This window comes from Pristis pectinata, chromosome 5 (assembly GCF_009764475.1).
Source record: "Pristis pectinata isolate sPriPec2 chromosome 5, sPriPec2.1.pri, whole genome shotgun sequence".
NCBI lineage: Eukaryota > Metazoa > Chordata > Chondrichthyes > Rhinopristiformes > Pristidae > Pristis > Pristis pectinata.
The window spans coordinates 83,233,726-83,259,703 of record NC_067409.1 but is presented as its reverse complement, the minus strand read 5'-3'; the positions used below and the strand labels follow the sequence as shown (position 1 = coordinate 83,259,703).

The 25,978-nt window shown below is 38.6% G+C and overlaps 1 protein-coding gene across 1 annotated transcript in view; it reads right to left on the bottom strand.

The window, feature by feature from the left end:
- Nucleotides 1-25,978, bottom strand: part of LOC127570262 (oxysterol-binding protein-related protein 10-like) — a 118,075-nt gene that overhangs the window by 12,677 nt on the left and 79,420 nt on the right. The window contains exons 8-9 of the mRNA XM_052015613.1: nt 4,948-5,446; nt 336-522 (exon numbers count right to left, since the gene is read on the bottom strand). Of these exons, the coding sequence (XP_051871573.1) occupies nt 336-522; nt 4,948-5,446 (686 nt within the window). The remainder of the gene's footprint in view (nt 1-335; nt 523-4,947; nt 5,447-25,978) is intronic.

The window sequence follows — 25,978 nt, the reverse complement described above, 5'->3', positions numbered from 1 at the left end:
TAAATGTGAAAACAAATCAGCATTGCCTTTCACCCATCACCCAAATTTTATTTCCATTGACTTGAATTGATTCACTCTCTCCTATTGTATATGTACTACAATAAAGTCACAATCTGTTGTTCAAGATCTAAAACACTACATAACTGCAAGTAGAAAGTACCTTGGAGGAATTCTCAGAACTGCAAATAGGCAATATCTCCTTGCATCTACTTAAATTTTAGCAGGTTATGGAAAATTAAATTAATATTACATCCATAAGTTACAATGTCAGATTTTTCTACAACAAGGTGCACTTCTCAATAATATCAATGCAATAAAAAGCATTTATAAATTACCTGTGGACCTTTCCTCCATAGAAAGGTTTGGTATGGAATGTGACAGCAGCAGAGTATCCAGACTTGGTACAGCTTATGTTGACTTTACCCCCCAGTTCTACCCAGGGGACTGTCAGGATGGAACGTGCGTAGGCACATGGCAGTGTGAAAACATATTCCTCATCATGTTCTCCAAGGAAAAGGACACCTGTAAAAAAAAAATGGGAAGACACTGAAAATTGTAATCTTATAGAATGTGGCAAAGGTAAAACTTACTATTCAAATCAACAAATTTTGTGGAAGAGAAAAATGAAAGGCCACTATTACAGATCATGTGATCCATATGCCTATTTTTCTCTGTATACACTGTGCTGTACCTGCACATTTTATGAAAAATACATATTGAAAACTGAAGTTCCACTGCAGTTCCAAGGTTTCCAAGCAGGCACAGTAGTGTAGCGGTTCTCCCCATGTCCGCATGGGTTTCCTCTGGGTGCTCTGGTTTTCTCCCACATTCCAAAGACATACGGGTTAGGAAGTTGGGTCATGCTATGTTGGCACCGGAAGTGTAGCAACATTTGTGGGCTGCCCCCAGAACACTCTACGCAAAAGATGCCTTTCACTGTGTGTTTTGCGGTACATGTTACTAATAAAGATATCTTATTTTGAGAATGCAGAGAGTCTTCATTAGGGAATATCAAGTGAATGGCAAATTCACGACAAATGGATTATGATGTGGAAAAATGAGAGTTCATCCATACGTCGAACGTAGAACAGTGCAGCACTGGACAGGCCAGCCAGCATACGATGTGCCGATCTTGATGCCAGTTTATACTAAATGTCCTGTGTATCACCATATCCCTCCATATTCATGTGCCTATCTAAAAGCCTCTTAAACTGCCTGCTTCCACTACTACCCCTGAAAAGCATAGGATTTTTTTTAATGGTGAGAAAATGAAATATGACAGACCTGAATGAGCCAGTCTGGCAAGCAATTAGGAAGGCAAATGGTATGTTAGCCTTTATTGCAAGAAGATTAATAATTGTGCCATTTTATTAGGGCCCTAATGGAATAGTGTGCAGGTTTCCTACAAGGGGGGATGTATTTACAACAGAGGCAATGCAATGAACATTCATTGGATTGATTCCTGGAAATGGATGGAGGGAAGGAGAGGTGGTTTCATGTGAGAAGAGATTAAGCAGACAGGTCCTATGTTCTTCTGAGTTTAGAAGAATAAGAGATGTTACTATTGAAAAATTTGTATGGTACTTGACATGGAAGTCGCAGGGATGAAGCTTCCCCCAGCTGGGATGTCTGGAAGATAGGAAATAGCAGGAGTAGGCCATCTGGCCCATCGAGCCTGCTCCGCCATTCAATACGATCATGGCTGATCTGGTCGTGGACTCAGCTCCACCTACCGGCCTTTTCCCCATAACCCTTAATTCCCCTACTGTGCAAAAATCCATCTGTGTTTTAAATATATTTAAATAAGGTAGCCTCTTTTGCCCAGGGAAGCAGTAAATTCCACAGATTCATTACCCCCTGGGAAAAGCAGTTTCTCCTCATTTCTGTCCTAAATCTATTTCCCTGAATCTTAAGGCTATGTCCCCAGTGCTCGTCTCACCTACCAGTGGAAACAACCTTCCTGCCTCTATCTTACCTATCCCTTTTATAATCTTGTATGTTTCTAAAAGATCCCCTCTCATTCCTCTGAATTTCAGAGAATACAGTCCCAGGTGACTCTCTCTCTTTTGAGCTGACCCCCTCATCTCCGGAATCAACCTGGTGAACCTCCTCTGCACCGCCCCCAAAGCCAGTATATCTTTCCTCAAGTAAGGAGACCAGAACCGCACACAGTACTCCAGATGCGGCCTTACCAGTATTCTGTACAGTTGCAGCATAACCTCTCTGCTCTTGAATTCAATCCCTCTAGCAATGAAGGCCAACATTCCATTTGCCTTCTTGATAACCTGTTGCACCTGCAAACCAACCTTTTGTGATTCATGCACAAGCACTCCCAGTCCCTCTGCACTACAGTATGCTGCAATCTTTCACCATTTAAATAATAATCTGATCTATTTTTCCTTCCAAGGTGAATGACCTTGCATTTACCAACATTGTACTCCATCTGCCAGACCCTTGCCCACTCACTTAACCTATCTATATCTCTCTGCATCCTCTGCGCAATTTGCTTTTCCACTCAATTTAGTGTCATCAGCAAACTTAGACATGCTACACTTGGTTCCCTCTTCCAAATCATTAATGCTTATCGTGAACAGTTGTGGGCCCAACACCGACCCCTGCAGCACTCCACTCTCCTCTGATTGCCAACCAGAGAATACCCATTTATCCCAACTCTCTGCCTTCTATTGGTTAACCAATCCTCTATCCATGCTAATACATGGGGTCCCCATCTGGGGCCAGGGGTCACAATCTCAAAATATGCAGTCAGCCATTCAGGTGTGGGAAGTGGGAGAATTTTAAATATGAAGTACTGAAGAGTTCAGAGCTAAGTTATTCCTGTAAAGGTGAAAGATAAGGATAGCAAATCCATGCAACCCTGGATGTCAAGGAATATTCTGGATTTGATGAAGGGAAAAAAAAGGAGTTAAATGGTAGATATAGAGCACTAAAAATGAGGGAGGCTCTTCAGGAGTATAAAGAGTGTAGTGCATACAAAAATTGGGAGGTCAGAGAGAGACCATGAAATATCACTAGCAGATAAGATTAAGGAAAATCCCAAGGCATCTTGTAAGTATATTAAGAGCAAGGGGGTAACCAGGAAAAGGGTGAGGCACATTAGGGACTAAAGGGGTGGTCTGTGTATGGAGCAGCAAGATGTGGATGAGGTCTTAAGTGAATACTTTTCATCTGTATTCTCTCAGGTGAAAGACATTGTAGTTGGAATTTTCAGTTGGGATGGTGAACTTCTAGAGCCCATTAAGATTAAAATGGAGGAGGTATTCAGTGTCTTTTCAGGCACAGAGGAGGATAAATCCCCAGGGCTTGATGAGATGTATTCCAGGGTGTAATGGGAGGCAAGAGAGGAGATTGCTGGGGTGTTGGGGCTGTGACAGGAATACTTAAAGCTTTGCTGACCACAGGTGACTGGAGGACTGCAGATGTGATACCCTTATTCAAGCTGGACAGCAGGGTTAAGCCAGGCTGGTTAGTTTAACATCAGTGGTAGGGAAATCATTGGTAAACATCCTCAAGGACAGGATCAATCTACACTTGGAAGGCAGCGATATATCAGAACTAGTCAGCACAGATTTATTGGTGGGAGATCCTGTCAGACTAACTTAATTGAGTTCTTTGGAAGAAGGTAACAAAATGTATTGATGAGGGCAGTACAGTTGATGTGATTTACATGGACTTCAATCAGGCCTTTGATGAGGTCCACTTGGAAGACTGGTCCAAGAGGTTAGAGCCCACGGAATCCAGAATATTGACAAATTGGATCCAAAATTGGTTTGGTAATAGGAGGCAGAAGTGAATGGTAGAGGGTTGCATTTATGATTGGAAGCCTGTGACCAACGGCGTAACTGCAGAGATTGGTTCTGGGACAGTTGCCATTTTTAATATTAAAAACTTAGATGTGAAAGTAGGAGGTATGATTAGTAAATTAGCAGATGACACAGAAATTGGTGTTGTTGCTGATGGTGAGGAGAGTACTCTTAGGCAACAGAATGATATTGATCAGCCATTACGGAATTTAATCCTGTTATGTGCGAGGTCATGCACTTTGGGAAATCTAATTCGGGTAGGACGTGCACAATGAAAGGTAAATCCCTAGGGAACACTGAAGAACAGAAGGAAGTTGGTGTACAAGTCCAAAGATTCTCAAAAGTGGCAGCATGGGTAGATAAGGTGGTGAAAAAGGCATTAGGAATTTTTGCCTTCATTAGCTACAACATAGAATATAAGAGATGGAGGTCTTGGTAACTTTATAAAACATTATTTAGGCCACAGCTGGAATACTGTGTGCAGTTCTGGTCACAACCTTACAGGAAGCATGTGACTGCAATGGAGCAAGATTCACCAGGATGTTGCCAGCAATAGAATGTTTCAGTTAATGTGGAGAGACTGGATAGGCTGGGTTTGTTTTCTTTTGTGGAGGCTAGGGACAAAAAGGTATACAAAATTAAGGGAGGCATAAATCAGGTAGATAGCAAGAAACCTTTCCCCATGGCAGAGTTGCCCAAGACTAGAGGGCATAAGTTTAAGGTGAGGAGCAAGAGGTTGAGGAGGGATCTGAGGAAAATATTTTTTCATCCAGAGGGAGGTTGAAATCAGGAACACACTGCCTGAGGTGGTGGTGGAGGCAGGTACTCTCAACATTTATGCAGCATTTGGATGAGCACTTGAATTGTCAAGGAAAAGTAGGCCATGGATCGTGTGCTGGTAAAAGGAATTAGTGTAGATAGGTATTTGATAGTCACTATTAACATGGTGGGCTGAAGGGCCTGTTTCTGTGCTGCATTACATAATGACTCCAATATTGGATTGGATCAGCACAGAAATAAAATTATAGTTAGAAACTTGGCTACGAGATAGCCATGACTTATTATTATAGCTATCTGCACATTACCATGACACATTTAAATTGACGAATTTGAAAACCGTTCTTACCTTCCCCTACCATTGTGACCCCTATGGACATCCCCATGAACTTGCTCTTGGTCCACACGTGTGCATTTACACACATTTTTCTCTCCTTGCATTCACAGTAAAAACCTGAAACTGGTGGATGATGGGAAACTTGTTCTGCTGTAAATCTCACATTGTAGAATTCTGTAGGGTCCTTGCAAGACTCAAAGGCCTGTTGGATCTTGGACTGGTCCTTGGCAATGGTTAAAGTGCTGCTGTCTTCATTGGCTTTTACTTTATCTTTTGGCACGTCCCAGGAACAGTGGAATGTTTCTCCAATTATTGGATTATAGGGTTTCTTTGCCACTGCTCCCTTTCGGCCCTCATGGAATGCAGTCAGGTAATATTCCACAAAGCAAATAATCCGTTCTTCAGCTGTGGTACCTGCTGTGATCGACACAAACATGTCTGCATGGGCCATGAAATTTGCATACATTTCCAGCAATGACCTCTTCTCTAAAATAAATGTTGGAAGCACCACCTGTGTTAAGAATAAAAAGGAAATATTTTACTGCATTTTAAAACACTGGCAAAGGTAGTTAGAAAAATAGCTATATTATAGATATCTTGAATATAAATTTGACATAACATGTCTTAGCATAAAGAAAAAGCGTTCCATATTCTGGAATTAGTCAATATGTTACAGCGGATGTTTTGATTGGGAAATTCATGACAAGTCTGTTTGAAAGGAATTTTAGGGCTAGTGACAACAGAGATTATATAAAATGGCAACATACAAGGCAATAACTGAAACAAAGGGCTCCAGTAATTTTGATGTTTCATTTACTGTAGCTGATAATGAAATCATCATCTGTAATCCTTTCATAGATGGATCTGCGGTCTGCAGATAACATAAAAATTGGTGTTGTTGATAGTGAGGAGGATGGCCTTAGGTTTCAAACAATACTAATCAGCTGGTAAGTTGGGCGAAGCAATGGCAGATGTAATTTCATTGTGAGGTGATGTACTTTGAAGGTCTAATAAGAGCAGGACATACACATTGAATAGTCAGGTCATAGTGAATATTGAGGGAAAGTGGTAACATGGTGTACAAGTCCATTGATCCCTGAAGGTGGCAACACAAGTAGATAAGGTGATGAAGAAGCCATAAGGGATGCTGGCCTTCAATAGCCACAGCACAGAAGAAAGGAGCATGGAGAACATTGCACAACTTTATAAAACTTCAGATAGGCCAGAGCTGGAGTATTTTCAGGTCACTGCATTATAGGAATGACGGGAATGTGCTGGAGGAGGTGTAGAGAAGATTGACATGGACATTACCTGGTATGGAATGTTCCACAGGAGGAGAGGCTAGATAGGCTGGGTTGGTTTCCCTGGGATTAGAGGTTGAGGGGGGACCAGATAAATGTGTAGAAAATGAGGGGAATAGATAAGAAGGCTAGTGAGATTTTTTTTCCTATTGACGTGGACTTCTAAAACCAGAGGGCATAGGTCATAGGTATACCTGGCCAGGTACTGAAAACCTATGCTGACCAACTGGCTGGAGTGTTCAAGGACATCTTCAACATCTTACTGCTGCAGTCAGAGGTTCCCACCTGCTTCAAAAGGGCAGCAATCATTCCAGTGCACAAGAAGAACAGGGTGAGATGTCTTAATGACTATTGCGCAGTAGCACTCACATCTACTGTAATGAAGTGCTTCGAGAAGTTGGTTATGGCTAGAATTAACTCTTGCCTGAACAAGGACCTGCACCTGCTGCAATTCACCTACTGCCACAACAGGTCTACAGGAGATGCAACCTCACTGGCTCTCCACACTGCTTTAGAGCACCTAGACAACCGCAAGACTGATATCAGGCTGCTGGTTATCTATTATCTATCAACACCATCATTCCCTCAGTGCTAATAACCACACTTCAAAACCTGGGCCTCTGTACCTCCCTCTGCAACTGGATCCTGAACTCCCTTACAGGGAGACCAAAGTCAGTGCAGATCGGTAGTAACATCTCTTCCTTGCTATCAACACAGGTGCACCTCAAGGATGCGTGCTAAGCCCATTGCCCTACTCTCTCTCTACACTCATGACTGTGTGGCTAAGCAAAGCTCAAACACCATCTATAAATTCACCAATGACACTAGTGTTGTTGGTAGCATCTCAGATGGTGATGAGACTTACGGGAGTGAGATGGATCGGCTGGTTGAGTGGTGTCGCAACAACAACCTCGCACTCAATGTCAGCAAGACCAAGGAACTGATGGTAGACTTCAGGAAAGGGAAGTTGGGAGAACACACACCAGTCTTCACTGAGGGGTCAGCGGTGGAAAGGGTGAGCAGCTTCAAGTTCCTGGGTATCAACATCTCGGAGGATCTATCCTGGGCCTAGCACATTGATGCAATCATGAAGAAGGCATGCCAGTGGCTCTACTTCATTAGGACTTTGAGGAGATTTGGTAATGTCACCAAAGACTCTTACAGATTTCTATATATGTATGGTGGAGAGCATCCTGACTGGTTACATCACAGCCTGGTATGGAGGCTCCAATGCACAGGATTCCTAGAGGCTGCAGAGAGTTATAGACTCAGCCAGCTCCATCATCAGCACAACCCTCCCCACCATCGAGGTCATCTTCAATAGGCGCTGCCTCAAGAAGACAGCATCTATCATTAAGGACCCTCACCATCCAGGATATGGTACTTTACACAGAGAGTTGTAGGTGCTTGGAACATGCTTCTAGGGGAGGTGGTGGAAGCAGATACAAAAACAATACTTAAGAGGCAGATGGTACTGGAGCCTGAAGACCAAACTCAATGATTCAGGAACAGCTTCTTCCCCACCGCCGTCAGATTTCTGAACGGTCCATGAACACTACCTCATTATTCTTTTTTTTTTGCACAATTTATTTACTTTTGTAATTTATAGATTTTTATGTCTTTGCACTGTATTGCTGCTGCAAAACAACAAATTTCACATCATATGTCAGTGATAATAAGTCTGATTTTGATTCAAGGTGAGGAGTAAGAGGTTTAGAGGAGATCTGAGGGTTTTTTTTCACATGCAAAGAGTGCTTGAAATCTGGAACAAACTGCTTGCAAAGGTGATGGGGTCTGGTACTCTCACAAATTTAAAAGGTATCTGGATGAGCATTTGAATTGTTAAGACATAGTAAACTGGGGATCAAGTGCTGGTAGATAGGATTAGTATAGCTGGGCTTTTGATGGTCAGCATGGACACAGTGGGTTGAAGGGCTGACTGTTATGCTATATTTTTATGACTATACCTTTAATCATTGTTAGATAAAATTATTTTATAGGCACAAGTTTGCCTACTTTCCCACATTATCATTTTGAGTTTCAGTATTGAAAGTTACACAATCTCTTTTTAGTTGGGAATATTTTTATTTTAAGGTTAAACATGTAAAATAATCAGACTATTTCTCCTCACTCTTGTCATTCTATCCATAGACTGACACATTCCTGCAATGCAGCTGACTGGCGTTGCATTTATTTGGCTACCTTCACAGAATGCTGACCAGAAGAAACATACAAATATAAATAAGCTAATTTTGTATATCTGTTAATTACAGAGTCACACAATGATCTATGTTTGGCTCTTTTCAAGAGAGAGAGAGAGAGAGAGAGAGAGAGAGAGAGAGAGAGAGAGAGAGAGAGAGAGAGAGAGAGAGAGAGAGAGAGAGAGTGAGAGTGAGAGAGAGAGAGAGAGAGAGAGAGAGAGAGAGAGAGAGAGAGAGTGAGAGAGAGTGAGAGAGAGAGCTGGGTTTACTTAGTGTATGTGTAGAAACTTCAGATGTGTTTTGAGATAATGTTACTAGAAGGTGGCAGGTAGATGAGAAGAGGGCCTGGATTTCTGGGAAAAATGAGAGAGAAGTGGGTCACCAAAGCTAACCACATCAAATATATCAGTTTATGATAAGATTTTGGGAAGGTCCTACATAAAATGTAACATGCAAAGTATCAATGTTTACCTTCATATAACTCTGTGTTTCAGTGATTAGTAGAATAAATATAAATATTCTGAAAAGTTTATTGAGGATGTAGTACCAGCTCCTGATGTGTTTGCAAATGCTCTGATGTAATATTATTCATCATTTTCCTCAGTGCATTAACACCTTTAGTTATAGAACATATAACAGTACAACACAAGAACAGGCCCTTCAGCCCACCATATGTGTCGACCATGATGCCAACTTAAACCAATCCATGTGTCTGTACATTGCCTGTTCATATGCCTGTCTGAGTGCCTCTTAAATATTGTTATCGTAGCTGCTTCCACTACCTCCCCTAGAAGCATGTTCCAAGCATCGACAACTCTGTAAAGTAATTTGCCTCGTGAGTCTCCTTTAAACTTTCCCCCTCACCTTAAAGCTATGCCCTCTAGTACTTGACATATCCACCCTGGGGAAAAGACCATCTACCCTATCTATGCCTTATAGTTAAAAGAAAATTCTAGCCAGTCAATTTATATATTTAAATCTGCAATATCATTTACTAAATATAGATTCTTATTGTACTCTTATTACTGGTGTAGAACTGTTCAAAGTGCATGTTGGTGCACGAAGGAGGACATTTAAACTTATGACAACATTTATAAAGTGCTAGGGTAGTTAATGTATTTACCTTTTGAGAAAAAGATGAAATAAGTCATAGGATGGGAATTCCACATAACAGTGTCACCATGGCAGTTACTGATCACAATGGCAAGAAGATATACACTTGCATACAGGCTTTTCTCTGTCAGGAGACTAAACTGGTAGGGACAATTCGAAGGAGGTAAGGTTAGGAATTTGTAAGTTAGCATTCTGGAATATGTGAGAGAATGTTGGGGACAAATAGGATCAAGGCAATAGATGAATGAGATTCAGTACAGTATAGGATGTGGGTGGTGAAATGCTATAAAAGTTAAGAACTTGCATGAAGAATGTTGGACACCAACAATAAGGATTTATTTAGTGCGGAAGGAAGTAGGGGTAGAGATGGGAAGTATTTTATTGAAATAACATTTCATGGGTCAAATTGGACAAAGTTTGAAGCTCATGACACAAAGGTTGCATAACTGACAGATTCAGCCTCAGCATGAAGGTAAGCAGATTCCAGACCTCCATTTACTGGAGCTCTTAAGTCAATTCATTCTAACACAAGCTGGGTGAGGATACATGCACCCACACTGAGATCAAAACTGATATGCACTGGCATTTGAAAACAAGAGGTGGATTTTGCTCCACATTGTTGTAGTGCAGATTTCACAGAAGACTATCTAATAAATATTATTAAGGTAGCTAATTGTTCTGGCAGAAAACAATCAAAAGCATCTGCAGTTATTTGGATGATTATTGTGTGGAAAATAACACCAGCAAGGTTGGATGATTTCTGTTTCATAACAGCATTTGTTTACTAGCTGATAAACACACATCTTTGCTCTCCAGACAAGACAGATTACACAAAGAAAAAGACTCCTGTACAGAGCAATTTCATATCGTCTTCATGAAATGCTAAAGAATTTCACAGCCTAAGTATTTCAGAAGTGCTGTCAACATTATAATGTATGCTGATGGCAAATTGTGTACAGCTTGCTCTTACCATCAGCCATGTTATGACCTGTGTTTGGATGTTGTTTGAGGGATAAATATCGGCCAGAATACTGGATCAGTTCGTCTGCTCTTCTAAACCTTCGTGTTCACCTGAAGGAGTGTAAAGGGCCTTGCTTTAACAGCTGAATGGCAATGCCTGTCAGTAAAGCACTCCCACAGATTGCAACCTCGATTTTTCTGGACAAATCTCTGAAGTGGGACTTGAACCCATAAACATTTTTCTTGTGTAAAAATGCCAATGTGGTACAGTGGTGTAGCAGTTATCAGACTAGTAGCCAGAGCTTTGGACCACTAATCCAGAGATACAAATTCTACTCTCCATAACAGCTAGGGTACTTAAAATCAAGTAATTACGTAAACACGGAATTTAAAAATCTAGTCTCAGTAACGTGTGACCATGAAACTATCAATGTGTTTTAAAAACCCATATTATTCACTAATGTACTGCAGGGAAGAAAATCTGCTTAGTCTTACCCAGGTTGGTTAATATATGTGACTCCACCAAGTAGCTGACTAAACTGGCTCCTCATTTCATGGGCAACTAGGAATGGACCATGCATGCTGGCTTTGCCAGCAATATCCTTACTCCTTGGTAAACTAGCTTAAAAAAATGATTGAGCCACAACTGATGCTAATCAATGCCCATCCCAGAGTGATTTTATACTCACTCCCCACCCCATAAAACTGCTGTACAAATCCTTTTAACATAAAAAATATTCACTTTAACTTCACAATCATGATTCAAACTACCTCTGGAAAAAAATCTCTGCAAAATGATTGCTCTCTAAATAGAACATAAACAGCATGAAAATATTACAATGTTTGTCTCTCTTACACTCACAAAAAAAATCTTACTGGGAGCAAAGTTTATAGGAACCCTAGTGCTTCACTTATTGTCCTTTTCTGGTCAGTCTACACAAATTTCGGCAAACCACCAAAGCAACATCACAATCAAAATCTCTTTGAAGGCTCCAAGGCTAAATACAATAGTATTACCATACTCCAGCTTAGAACATTTAACATAACTATGAGCAAACCTGATATCTTTGCTCATCTGCATTCTTGATTACCTTAACAACAATACTAGAACATATTGAAAGCTAAAAATTATGATGAAACGTATTTCACTGTTAAATAAAAGTTAGGGTTATAGGAAAGCTTCCATTATCCTAGTAATCCAATTTCATTCAATGTATTGGAAATAATAACTATTGTCAAAAGAAAACATCTTGGACAGTTATTGAATTGATGTATTAAAATAACCTAATATAGAATTGAACCCAATACTGTTTTGAATATCTAGTGTTGGTATATTTCTTAATGAAGCACAACATTTAATTGTTCTTTTTTAAACAGTGAATTGCTTACAAGTTTTATGAACTGAAGAAATGTCAAACTAAGTTCAACATTTATGTTATTGTGTTCTGACAAAAAGTCACATTTATCAATTTTCTTTAACTACACTGGTAATGCAATACTTCAGTTTAGGTCTTTACACAAAGATCATATCAAATGTTCACATAAATTTGTGGGATTCATGAAGTTTCTAAATTTATTTTCATGAGGGGGACTGTGTTAAGAAAGCAATAGTGAAACTACTGGAGTGTTGGTAAGATCTCATCTGGTTGTCTTAAACTCTGGCCTAAACATGACCCCATACTCAGAGAAAAGTGGCCGACTCCTAACTGCCCTCATGAGGGCACAAGAAAATAGGAGCAGGAATGGGCCATCAGGCCCTTCAAGCCTGCCCCACCACTTAATATGATCTATGCTGGCCTCAACCCCTCTTCTGTTCCACGTAGTGGCGGCATAGTCATGTAGTAGTTAGTGTAACGCTATTATAGCACCAGTGACCCGGGTTCAATTCCCACCACTGTCTGTAAGGAGTTTGTATGCTCTCCCCGTGTCTGCCTGGGTTTCCTCCAGGTGCTCCGGTTTCCTCCCACATTCCAAAGATGTACAGGTTCAGAGTTGTGGGCATGCTATGTTGGCACCAGAAGAGTGGTGACACTTGCGGGCTGCCCCCAGCACATTCTCAGCAACGCAAAAAGATGCATTTCACTGTGTTTCGATGTACATGTGACTAATAAATATCTATATCTACTTCTATTCCACAATCTACCTCTGTTTTAAATACTTCTAATGATCCAGCTTCCACCACCTGCGGAGACAGAGAATTCCAGAGATTTGCCAACATTTGCGATATGAAATTTCTATGTACCTTAGTTTTAAGCAACCAACCTCTTATCTTGTAATTATGTCCCCTTATTCAAGACTCTCCCAATCGTGAAAACAGCTCAACGTCTGTCAAACCCCCTTAAGATCTTCAATGTTTGAATAAGGTCACCCCTCATTCTTCTCACTTTAAGGAATACAAGCCAAACTATTTGGTCTCTCTTGCTTGGGCCACTCTCTATCCCTGGAATTAGTCTGGTGAATCTCCTTTGGACTGCCTACAATGTTACTATGTATTTTTTTAAGGCAAGAGGACTAAAACTGCATGCAGTATTGCAGGTGAGGCCCCACTATCACTCTGTACAATTACAACAAAACTTTATTTTTTTTAAACTCCAACCCCTTTGCAATTAAGGCCAAAATGTCATTTGCCTTTAACTACTTGTTGGACCTGCCTGCTAGCTTTTTGTCACTACCCCCTAGGGATCCCTTATTAAGATCCCTTATTAATCCTTCCTTATTAAGACCAAATCTAAAATAGCCCATTCCCAGTTCAAAGGATATTTTAGAATGGGACACATTCCATGAATGAAAACAAACTACAGCACCAAAGATAATATTAATAAGGCCGAAGACACAATATCAATGCAAGTATAATTTTTAAAAAATGCAAAATTCTTGTTTCCAAGACTAGATTTTTTTTTCTTAAAACAATTTATTAGATAAAACAATGTAAACTTCATATTCTTGTTCAATATAATAACTAAAAGATCTAAACATCATTTTATTAGCAATAACAAAAAGACTTGCACTTATGTAGCACCTTTTTTTCATAACCACAGAAGTACTTTGGATAAGTGTTATAATATAAGGAATGCAGCAGCCAAATACATAACACAGTCATATGAACATGTAACAAACAGGTAAACTTTTAAGAATGTTGGTTAGAAATAAGTTTTGGTCAAAAGTCTCCTAATCTCTTGAAAGAGTGCTGTTCACGTCCACCTGCAAGAGCAGATGAGGCCTTATCATCCAAAATAACAGTACATCCAATAATGCAGTAGTTCTTCAATATTGCTCTGGAATGTCAGCCATGGCAATGTACTCAAGTTCTGGGAGTGGAACTTGAAATTAACTATACAGGCTCACAACTGACATCATGCCTTGTTTTTCTTTCAACCACATTTTCATCCGCTTTATTTTCTTAGATGCTCTCTTCATGAGCTCGGTAACTCGGATTTTCTCTATTTTCATTTCCCCTTTTCTTTCACCATATAATCAGCTCAACAGGCATGCTAGATCCTAAACAATGCTATTACAGGACTGACTTCGTAAGGCAAGTATCAGCTGCAGTTAGAACTGTATTTCAAGTACCAACTTTACTAATTAAGTTTGCTAAATCAAGAGGAAGTACAGGGACTGCACACTATATTTTTCAAGCACAATTCCCCATATTTCTGGGGGCATTACTATTTTGCATAATTTACTGCATATCACATACAAAATTGAATAATCATTGCCATTCCACATTATTCAGCTGACTTTCAGCCACATTGAAAATAATTTCCACTTTTGAACAAGTCACTTAGAATGTATGAAACCTTCAAATTCATACACGAATAAATCATCCATATGAGAGTCATTGCAACTTTTCTAGCAGAAAGAACAGGGATTGTTTCAATTCATTTTAATTCCCAATATTTATTGTGATAATATGCATCCATATACAGTATTTCATTGTTTGGAGAACTCTGAGGTTTTTATTTAGGAAAAAAAACATTGCAAGTGGATTGCTTGTTTTCCAACGGTTTTGACAGGATACTTTTAACTCTGGAATTGCGTTAGCAGAAGAAAAGGTCAGCTTCACAGTGCTTATAATAGTATTTATTATTAAACCACAGACAAGAATTGGGAAAAGGAAACAGATGGAGGTGTACAAGCTACAAAAGAGACAGGACAACTGATAAATACATGATGATAAAAGCACTTCAGTTTATAATGAATAATTTCTGATAGTAATATTCTACAGCAGTTTAAAGTACGTTTACATTGCAGCACTGTTTCTGGCTAAAAGATGCTGTGCCACCTTCTCATACTATTGCTTACCATTTCATTCATCGATAGCTAGACATCAGAATTGGTACATCTAATGATACTGAAAAACTAGATAAAATTATGTAGTTAATATTTCTAAAGGTCCTGGTAAGAGGACTGCATCTTCAAATAAACTTGCTAAACATCATATGCTGCAGTTTACTAGGGACCAAATGGACAATAGAGGATCATTAATAAGTCTGTAAAGCTGGCAGGAAAAAAACATGAACTGGCACTTTAAATTGGAAGTTCACATGTTCATTGACTTTGTTTTTTTATTATCCAAACTATCAGTTTGCCTCAGCAGTGGGTGATTGAAGCAACCTGATGGCAGAATAAATGTGGGAATTGGCGCCCAGCGTGCTACAATCAGTAATATTTAACACTTTCAATCTCCATAAACCTTCTGCCAGTCTGTTGAACAGCAGCAGTACAGTCCACATGCACTGTTCAGAACTATGAGATTGTCTAGGGGATCACCAGACAAGGCTGTGCTTAAGTAACTAGATACTGTATATCATGCCAATGTCTATATTTATAATGGAAATCACACAAGCAAACTTGCTCATGTATAAATATACTGTTCCACTTGGCGTTGTTGCCACACTGAAAGAATGCCATGTTATTTATATGCATCTTTTGTTAATGCAAGGTGGGTGAGGATATGTCCACCTATACTGAGATGCAGAGGAGTGTGCTTATGTTGTTGCCAGGAAGTGATATTGTATTGAAGAAAACAATTATCACCTATAGAGGAAGGTGATAAAATTATTTTATCCAATCCGTTTCAAAGTTCTTAAGCTCAAGAGCAAGACTGAAGATTTTGAGTTTAATCATAGAACAAAAATGTACGACTTATACCAAATGGAATGGTTTACTTCAGACTCTAATTGAAGCAAAGAGTGATATAAACTTTAGGACCTTCAAGTTAAAACTACAGAAAGGACCTCATCTTCCATAATTCTATCTTATTAAATATCCAACTCATACGATGAATGCTCACATATACATAACTTCAGCAGTGGCAAAGTATCAGTTCTGTATTTAGTAGGAGTGCTATACCCAAGAGAAATTGTTAACTAGCCACAGGGCTGGATAACATTTTAATATCATATGCTTATTTTAGTAGAAGATGCCTTAAATATTCAGAAAATCCAGGTAAATATACCTCACGTGTACACTTATTCACCAAACATCACCATTCAGTAACCAAGGAAGCACTCATATTGATCAAAAAACACAGGCCTACAGAATTGATCACATGGCTTTGTTTACTTCAGCCTTATGCAAGCAAAGATGGAAGAACACTGAAAATTTTGTGCTTTACATGTCAATTGTGAAACAATTTAATTTTAAGTTGCTTGAATGTCTAATTTTGTTTTCAAGCTCAAGGAACAAAATTTACTCTGTGTTACTCTTTTACTGCATTCTCTCCATTTTTATTTCTTACACAACCCTGCATATTATTTTGAAGGAAAATATGTTGCACCATTGCACTTGACAAACATTACAAAATTGAATACTAAACAGAGGGTCAATTTACGAAAGGCACACAATCCAAGTTATATAAATATAAAATTTATAGAATGTTGACAACACTAAAGTACATCATTTTACCCACCAGGCTTATGCTGGAAATCTCCCCATTAGCTACCATGATTAATCCTATTCCTACTTCCTGATTGCTCCCCACACCTTTCCCTCCTGAAATAAATTATTTACAGTAAAACTGCAATAATCCAGCATGCTCAGACACTAGTGATATTGAACAGACAGATTTTCCAGACAATTTGATGTTATTTCTATTTATACCTAAACAGACTTTTAATTCACATTTTTTGTTAAAGATTTTACACAATATTTATAATAAATTTTCCAGTGGCCAGGTAAGTTTAAAGGAAGCACAGAAACCAGGCCTCCAGTGAGTGAGAAGGATGCATGGGAACTGGGGCCCCGGTGAGTGTGAAGGGAGTGTGGCACACATCACCTGATAAGGCAGATGCTGAACAACCAGAATTTTTGAATAATTAGATAGCAGATTATTGGAGATTTACCACAGTTCCTTTGCAAAATATTTTATAGAATTTGATTCAGCAATTTGTGACAGATATTTCCTAATACAAAGCATCAAAGCATCTCCTTCAAAGACTTTTCCCCCAAACTTTCCTTTCAATGATTAATGATTATCACAATTGCATGGCCTCTTTAGTCCTGCAGGCCTCCAAAAAAATTGCACCTTATTCTCAGTTCAACTTCAAAAAGAGCATTCAAATTTCTCTTCATAATTGCATATCCTTATATCTACCAACAGTATATATTTTGCACCTCAGTCATACAGCATAGAAACAGCCCCCAAGGCCCACCATTTGCTGACCAACGCACCCATCTATACCTCCTTTACATCCTTCCTATAAATGGAATATCCAAAGCCAAACAGAATATTCCAAATATTTAGTGAGTTCAGCATTAACTTTTTGTTTTAAATGTCCAGCAAGGCTTATTGGCTACCTACTTATATCCCCATTCCCTAGATCTAATTAAAACTATTTCTTGTAACACTCATTTCATTCCTTTATAATTTACAAAATAGATTACTTAACATTCTGATAGCTTAAAGATCCTGCTTTCCTATGCAATCAATCATAATATGCCATACCAAATTTGATATCATCACCATATTTCAGTTATGTCCCCCCAGTTTGTTGATCCAATCTGCTATATGAGAGGTAAATAGTGGTCCATACAAATTCATGGAACACTACTCTTCATTTCCATTCTTTTAAAAGGTACCTTATGCTTTCTTCCTTACCACCAAACAATTCCATTTAGTCACTTTCCACTTAATTCCACACACTCAAGTTCTTTCAGCTCAGCTGTTATTTGTCTCTTGTGAGCACTCGATATTCTGGATAGTTCTGTAATTACAGAATTGTGGCTCCACCAACAGTGTATTCCACTGCACTGATGACAAGATAGTATTGTATTGTGCAACTGTTTGGAAGTGCTTCACTTCCAACTATAGATCAAGAATGAGGATTTGGTTAGAGCCAAAGGCCAATTGCAAGTACCAGCTAATGTGAGATCAGCAAATTCCTCACAGTTCAAAAATCAGAGAGAGTAATCAAATGCAGCACCACCCAGAGAACAATTGGTAAAACACTGCTCCTTTTTGTACTTTTGTGAAGTGAAGGAAGAGAGTAGCCTATGCATAACAGTATAGCTTGAAAATCAAAAATAAGGGAACATTACTTATTGTTGGGTTTGATAGCAATGAAATGTCATTTTCTTCCTTGTTGACTATGTGACAATGTAAGAAAATCTACAGCCAAACATGGTTAAAGCTTTTTTTTATGGCTTCATTGGGATTGGGGATCAGGTGGTTGGGTGGATCCAAACCAGTGGTTCCAAGTTCAGTCCCCAATCTGTTAAATAAACTGATCTTGGTACTTTGAGTTGAGGATAGAAGGCAAGGGTCAGAAATCAATTGTGCAATATCTGACTATTATCTGCCAATTACTCTTGGAAAGTAAACTTATGCAAATGTCAGACAAGTTTAGGATCAGATGCAATGCCACCACAGTTCAGTAAAATAACAACAGTCATTGGGGTCAAAAATTAAAAATAGTACTTTGAGTTAGGTACCAGACAAGTAACAGTGATCACAAAACCTACGTGCCAACAGACTGGCAAGAGGAGAAAACAGGCACAAGAAGAGCGCATCAATTTACTGATAAGGTAATCTGTAATTTTGTACAAAGATGATTCCCAAATATACATTTGCAGTGCCTCACGTATTTAATGTTCCATGTTCACTGGGTTCCAGTGCAGAACATTAGCGCCAGAACACAAAGTACAATCACTGTAAAATGATACAAACTTTTTCAATCTCCGAAGATTTTGGTTTTAAGTTATGTTTCTGTCACCTACTGAAATGACATGCAGATTTATTATGATTACCTATCAATGACTACTCAGAAGTACAGATTTAAAGTTAAGGATAATTTTGGGGATCTTGGATATTCTTCATCCTGCAGAATGAATATCAGGCAGAACTAACAAAGTTCAATACGTAATCTTCATTGCTCATAACTGAATTAGCACTTCAAAGAATTAACTATGTTTTTAATCAACATAATAACCTCTAACCCTGCAGATAATCAAATTTTATATATCATAGGTATTGTTTCCCTCATTCTTTGACAGCATTTCAACTTGTACGTACAAATGAGTGAAATCATTGAAAAAGAGAGAAAGAGACTAGGAGAGAGATTTCCCTTTAATAATATTGCCTCATTTGCCATCGTGTTCATATGATCTCTCTTCACTCACTATTTATGATGGGCTGTCCTCAGCCTCACAGTACCGTTTTGATCAAAGGAATTAGTAAAACCAAGAAGATAGAATGTAGCAGACACATGAAAATGAGCATGTGCTTGAAAATGTGTAGGTAATCTGACACTGTCTCCAATCTACCCCATTTCCACAGATACAAGCCACACAATAAGTGACATTGTCACCCAGATGGTACAGCTAGTCTGGAACACAGCAACACAAAAATGCTTCAGGCCTCAAGATGCTAAATAAAATTCACTATACAATGGTTTAACATAATTATCTCATTGTGGCCCAATTTCAGCAGGGGTAAACTGACAATATTCTTCTACCTATTAAATGTTTACATTTTCCAAGAGGCTTCTACGAATCTGAATACCAAGTGTTCTCCAAGGATGGAGAAAAGACTAACAGCAGCAACAGAAACTCCGAAGGAGTAAGAGTCAGACCATCATTACATTTGGGAAACCGTTACACTCCCAATCGTAACAGTTGGGAGTTAACTGAGTTAATGCCAAATTCTTCCTTCTGTATGTAGTTGGTAAAAATATTAGTGTGAATGTATCATTGGTTTCACAATTTAAAACTAGTATTTATTTCAGCAATAATCCTTTGATTGTACACCAATAAACAAACCATAATTTTGGTTCTATATTTTTTTTGATAGATTACTCAGATCCCCATTCTGAGAAGTGGGATACTTTCATCCCTGTAACTTCATTGAGTTTGTTGCATCATTGTTAAAATTGGCCAATTAATTGTGTATTTCCTTCAGGGTTTTTTTTTAAATATACAGTTAACAACCAATGAACTAGTTTAGTTCAGTTTCTTTTATTGTTTTGATGGTTACTTTATTCCCATCTGCAGAGCCTTTAATAAATAGATTCTTGGAGGGTCTCTTCCATTGGAAGAAAAGAAACCTCATTTGATTAGTCTGATCCTTAAGAGCCAGTCCATCAACTAGAAGCTTTGAGGGACATTAAGGCATATTTGTCTTTCCATCCGCAGCCTTAAATCATGAGAGTTCAGTGATGCTCCTGTTAAGAAGTCCAGGACCCAAGTTTTCCATGGCAAATACGGAGTCATTAAGATGCTTGTGGTTTTCTCCAAATATTTTGATCCTGGGTATAAAAAAGGAAAACAGAAGAAGTATAAAGGAAATACCTATTGCACAAGACAGATAGGCCATTGAGAGCTCCTACAATAAAATCTTGGTAATCTTTTGCAATGAAAGGTTGCCAAGAGATCATTTCTCTCTAACCCACCTGTCAAAGAGCATCTGAGTCATTCTGCAGTTGAGTCCATTTCAGTTTCACCTCTGCATGTCATTAAAGTGATTGTGTGATTTTTCTGAAAACAATGATATATCTCCAAGGCATTAATATTATAACAGTAATTTCTATTTCTTTTATAAATCTAACTATGCTAGAAAATTACATCCTTGAAGACCTATGCTGGTTTGAATCTTTGTTAGGAAGAGTATGGTTAGGTACATATGCTCATGCTTGCACTCTTCCCTTCCATCTTTTATTTCTTCATGATGGATACCTGAAGGGAGCTGTAAATTATTATCTTCTTCTTTTGTTAACACCATTCTAATGAATCAATCATGTTTACATTGATACTGTATAATCAGAAAAGGCATCTGTGTTCTTCGGGAATACCCATGTAAAAAAGTTCGACTAGGTCTTAAGACTGAAAAAACCAATGGGAACAAATATCGCAAAATGAATCCCACCATCAACATTAGATTAAACTGCAGCACTGGATTTGAATCCAACTTTGCTAGTATATGAGAACTTTGTATTCTGCAGTGCTGCAGCTTCTATTGATAATAAGGTTGTACCAAAAATTGTATCAGAGCGTGTGAAAAGTTGGGACTGCAATGTTTTTTTTTCAAATTGCAACAAAATATCCCTTGGAAAATGTCTTAATAACTGAACTACCTTTGTCGCATACTTTTTTTTAAAAGAGATAATTGAGTATCTTATTACCACTTCAATTGGTGGGAGTTTAGCATGTGTAAAATGTCTGCCATATTACAGCAGTGACTACATTTTGGAAGTATTTAATTCATTGTAAAGCAGATAGGATGTATAGTGGTTATGAAAGTCATTAAATAAATTCATTATTTTATATCAACAGAAAGTTGACATACGTGCTGCAATCTCCTTAAGACAATTAGCATTACAAATGAATGATTTGCGCTTTATGACTATGTGTTAACAGACAGAAGAAAAACCAAGTCACAGCATGCTGTGAAGCTCCCTAATCCAATGAGAAAGCATAGGAGTCATGGCCACCACAACCAGCTAAACAGATTGCTAGGGCAGGATAAAGCTCTAAGTAAAAATCTTGAATAGGTTAATTTCTAAACAAGTGAGAATTTTTCCACTTCACAGAAGCTTTCTTAAATGGATCTTTCATAGCCCATTAAATGACAACAACAAATGGGCACTTTTATGCTGTCTATACATATCTTCCAGTAACAAGCAAAACTCATTTCACATTCATACAGAAGTACTGAGATATAAGGATATACAATATTCCAGTTCTGGGGGTAACTGTCCAATGTGTCAAGTTTCTGATGCCACACCAGAGTTGAAATTTAGCAGGATGATTATATAGATTCCTATAGCTTTAAGTAACCCTAACCTCTTAGGGGATGTCTGAATAGATTCAACTTGTTTTGGATAATTCATGGAAAATGAAAACTCCTGTTGTTTAGTTTGGTACCAGTTAGAATCTCCTGATAACTGCCACATATCTGCCAATGTTGCTTTGCTTATCTTGTTTCTGTCCACTGATCAGAGGGGCTGTTCATATCAAAGCAAATGACTTAAGACCCATTTTTGAATGTTTTCTGGTTTTCATTTTCAAAAACTTCATACTCATCGAAAAGAAACTTTATCCATCATATGTAATGAAAAAGGTTGATCCAATGTCTAGATGGATTGTACAAACCAAATCAGAATCTAAATTGATTGAGTTGCAAATCCTTGAAGATTATCTTGCTGAAATAAACGCCTACAACACTTTGCAAAGCCTTCAATGCTTTAGTCTTGCTCTGTTGAGAAACCAGGTAGCATGGATAGACTACAAATGCAGAGGTGAAATAATTTTATAACTGGATCTTATGTACTGGAAAAGCAGAAACTTCTTCCCAACCTGCCATGCATTACTTCCACCATTCTAAGTGCAACTTGTATCCATATGTGCTTCTCTTTTTGGTCAAAGACAAAATGTGTGATTCCAAGAAGAATATTTATCAAGACTCAATGACTTCATAGCAATGATACACAATTTTTAGAAGTATCAATCACTAAAAGGAAATCATAATACTCATTGCAGGTCTTAATGAGGTAATAGTATCAACCAAACAGCTACATTTGGAGCTTGATTAATTTATAAACTTAGTGTAAAATCTCTTGAACAACTCGACCAGATAAAAAGCAAATTTCTTGATTGTACACTATCCCTAGATTATTTCCCCTTTTAACAAAAAAATTTAATCCAAATTAATATGTATGGAGGAACAATTTGAATGAATGAGGAACTCAACTTTTTGACTGAATTCATCTTCTGTTCAAAAAAAGTGATCTTTGTCAATTTTCAATATTTTTCATGTTACTTCAAGCTACATGCATATGGATGTGGATATCTGGTGAAATATTCATAGTAAAATAACTATTGAGTTCAAATACAGAAAAGGGAAAATCATTTATATACAATAAGCAGAATCATAGAGTTGTACAGGCCAGAAGTAGGCCTTTCAGCTCACCGCAGCCATGCCTCACTTTTTGCCAATATACACTAATCCCTTGCATTAGATCCATATCCTGTTCAAGTACCTGTCTAAAATGCCTTATAAATGATGTAATTCTATCCACCACCAGCACCTACTCTGGCAGCTCCATATATTCACCACCCTCTGTGTGATTAACTTACCCTCAGATCCCCTTTAAAATTCCTTAAATTTATGTCCCCTTGGTTTTGATACCCCTACCATGTGAAAAAGATTCTGACAATCCACCCTATCTATGCCTCTTATAATTTATATATACGTCTATCAGTTCACCCCTTAGCCTCCTTCGCTCCATGGAAAACAAGCCCAGCCTATCCAATCTCTTTCCATAACTGAAGTCCTCTAAACCAAGGCAAACATCCTGGTTAAAAAAAAAGCTGCTGGAGGAACCCACTTTGGGTCAAGACCCTACATCAGAATCCTGCAGGGTCTTGATCAGAAACACTGACTATCCCTTTGCCTCCACAGTTGCTGCCTGATCCGCTGAGTTCCTCCAGCAGCTTGTTTTGTTTTTGCTCCAGATTACAGCATCTGCAGTCTCGTGTCTCCAGTCAATATTCTGGTAAATCTCTTCTGCACTCTCTCCAGCACAACTACATCCTTCTACAGTGTTACAGATTAGGAAGTTGTGGGCATGCTACATTGGCGCCAGAAACGTGGCGACACTTGCAAGCTGCCCCCAGAACACACTATGCAAAATGATGCATTTCACTGTGTGCTTCGACGTACATGTAACTAATAAAGATATCTTAGTGTGGCAGTCAGAACTGCATACAATACTCCAAGTGCAGTCTAACCAGTGTTTGGCAAAGTTGTAACATAACCTTTTATATTCTTAATCCTACCCATCAAGGCAAACATGCCATATGCCTTCTTCACCATCCTATCTATCCATTTCCCCATTTTCAAGAAACTATGGATCTGAACCCTGTCCATCAACATTCGTGTCCTACCATTTACTGTAAATGTCGTACCCCAATTTGACTTCCCAAAATACATCACTTCACACTTGTTGGATTTAAATTCTATCTGCTAACATTCCACCCAATTTTTCATTGGATCTATATCCTGCAGTTGCCTTTGACAACTTTCTTCACTATCACAACACCACTGATTTTCATATCCTCCACAAACTTAATAATCATACTTCCTACATTCACATCCAAGTCATTAATATTCATCACAAACATCAAAGATCACAGCACCAATTCCTGCGGTACACTATTAGTCAGACTTCCAATTACAAAAGCTTCCTTCTATCCTGTCCTGATGAAGGGTCTTGACCCGAAACGGCGACTGTCCATTTCCCTCCATAGATGCTGCCTGACCCACGAGTTCCTCCAGTACTTTGTGTGTTGACCCTTCCATCATCACCCTTTGCCTCCTATCACCAAGACAATTTTGAATCGACAAAATAAAATGCTGGAGGAACTCAGTGGGTCAAACTGTGGAGGCAAAGAGATGGTCGACGTTTCCAGTCAAGCCTCGGCACCAGGACACTGATTCCAATGACCTGAAACGTTAGCCATCCCTTTGACTCTACAGATGCTGTTTGACCTGCTGAGTTCCTCTAGCATATTGTTTTTTGCTCCAGATTGCACCGTCTGCTTCCTCTTGTTTCTCAATTTTGGATCTAATTAGCCAGCTCACCTTGGATCGCATATGCCTTGACCTTCTGGACCAGCCCACCATACAAGACCTTGTCAAAAGCCTAACTAAAGTCCATACAGAATTTCTACTGCCCTGTCTTCATCAATCTTCTTAGTTACTTCCTCAAAAAAAAACAGTCAAATTAGTTAGACGGGAATTCTCCCACACAAAGCCATGCTGACTACACCTGATCAGCACCTGCCTTTCCAAATGTACATAAATCTCATTGCTTAGAATTTTCTACATCAATTTCCCTACCACCAACTCAAGGCACACCAACCCATAGTTATCCATCTTATCCCTGTTGCCCTTCTTGAATAAAGGAACAACGTTAGTCATCCTCCAGTCTTCTGGTACCTCATCTGTGGCTACGAAGATGCAAAAATCTCCATCAGCGCCCCAGCTATCTCCTCCCTTGCTTCCCACAGCATCCTGGAATTTACCTCAGAATACATAAATCCCCATGGTAAGCTAAGTCATCTAACCCATCTATTTTCTTAATACAAACATGCTCCAGACCATCAATGTACCACCATTCACTTCCTCCCCCACCCCTCCAGAACTCATTACCTACCATTCTTGGTGAATACAGAAGTATTCATTTAGGACCTTGCCCACATCCTCTTGCTCCACACACAGATGACCCCTTTGGTCCCTGCAAGGACCCACATATTCCCAGCTACCACCTTCTTGCTCCTGAGATAGAATATCTTGGGATTCTCTTTAATCCTACCTGTCAAGGATATTTCATGCCCCTTTTTTGCCCTCCTAATTCCTTAAGTTCTCTCCTACACCCTTTACATTCTTCAAGATTCATTCAATTCCAGTTGCCTATATGCATCACATGCTTCTTTATCCCTGATCAAAACTTTAATGTCCTTCGTCATTCCACGGTTCCCTAATCTTGCTATCTTTGTCTTTCACCCTTACCGGAACATTCTGGAATCGAACTTTTGCTAACTCTCTTTTTAACAAAACTCCCACTAGTCAAATGTCATTTTTTTCCACAAATATCTGCTGCCAATCTACTTTCACTGGGTCCTTTCTTGCGTTGTTGAAATTGACCTTCTCCCAATTTAAGACCCTAACTTGAGGACCAACCTTTTCCCTTTCCAAAAGTAAACAAAAGCATTTTGCATGCTCACTGAACCATTCTTTCAATTTACCTTGTAACCACACAGTAAAATTTAAAATTTAAACTACTTGTACTTTTAAACACAAGTACCATGATCTTCCTAATGGATTCCCCACATCATTTTTCCATACTTAAATTGAACTGTAGTCAATTTAAAAAACCTAAACCAGATATGAAAATTAAACATCCAGATTTCAGACTTCTGACCTTACATTATTTTTCACAATTTCAAAATCTAAACCAAGAACAAAGGCAT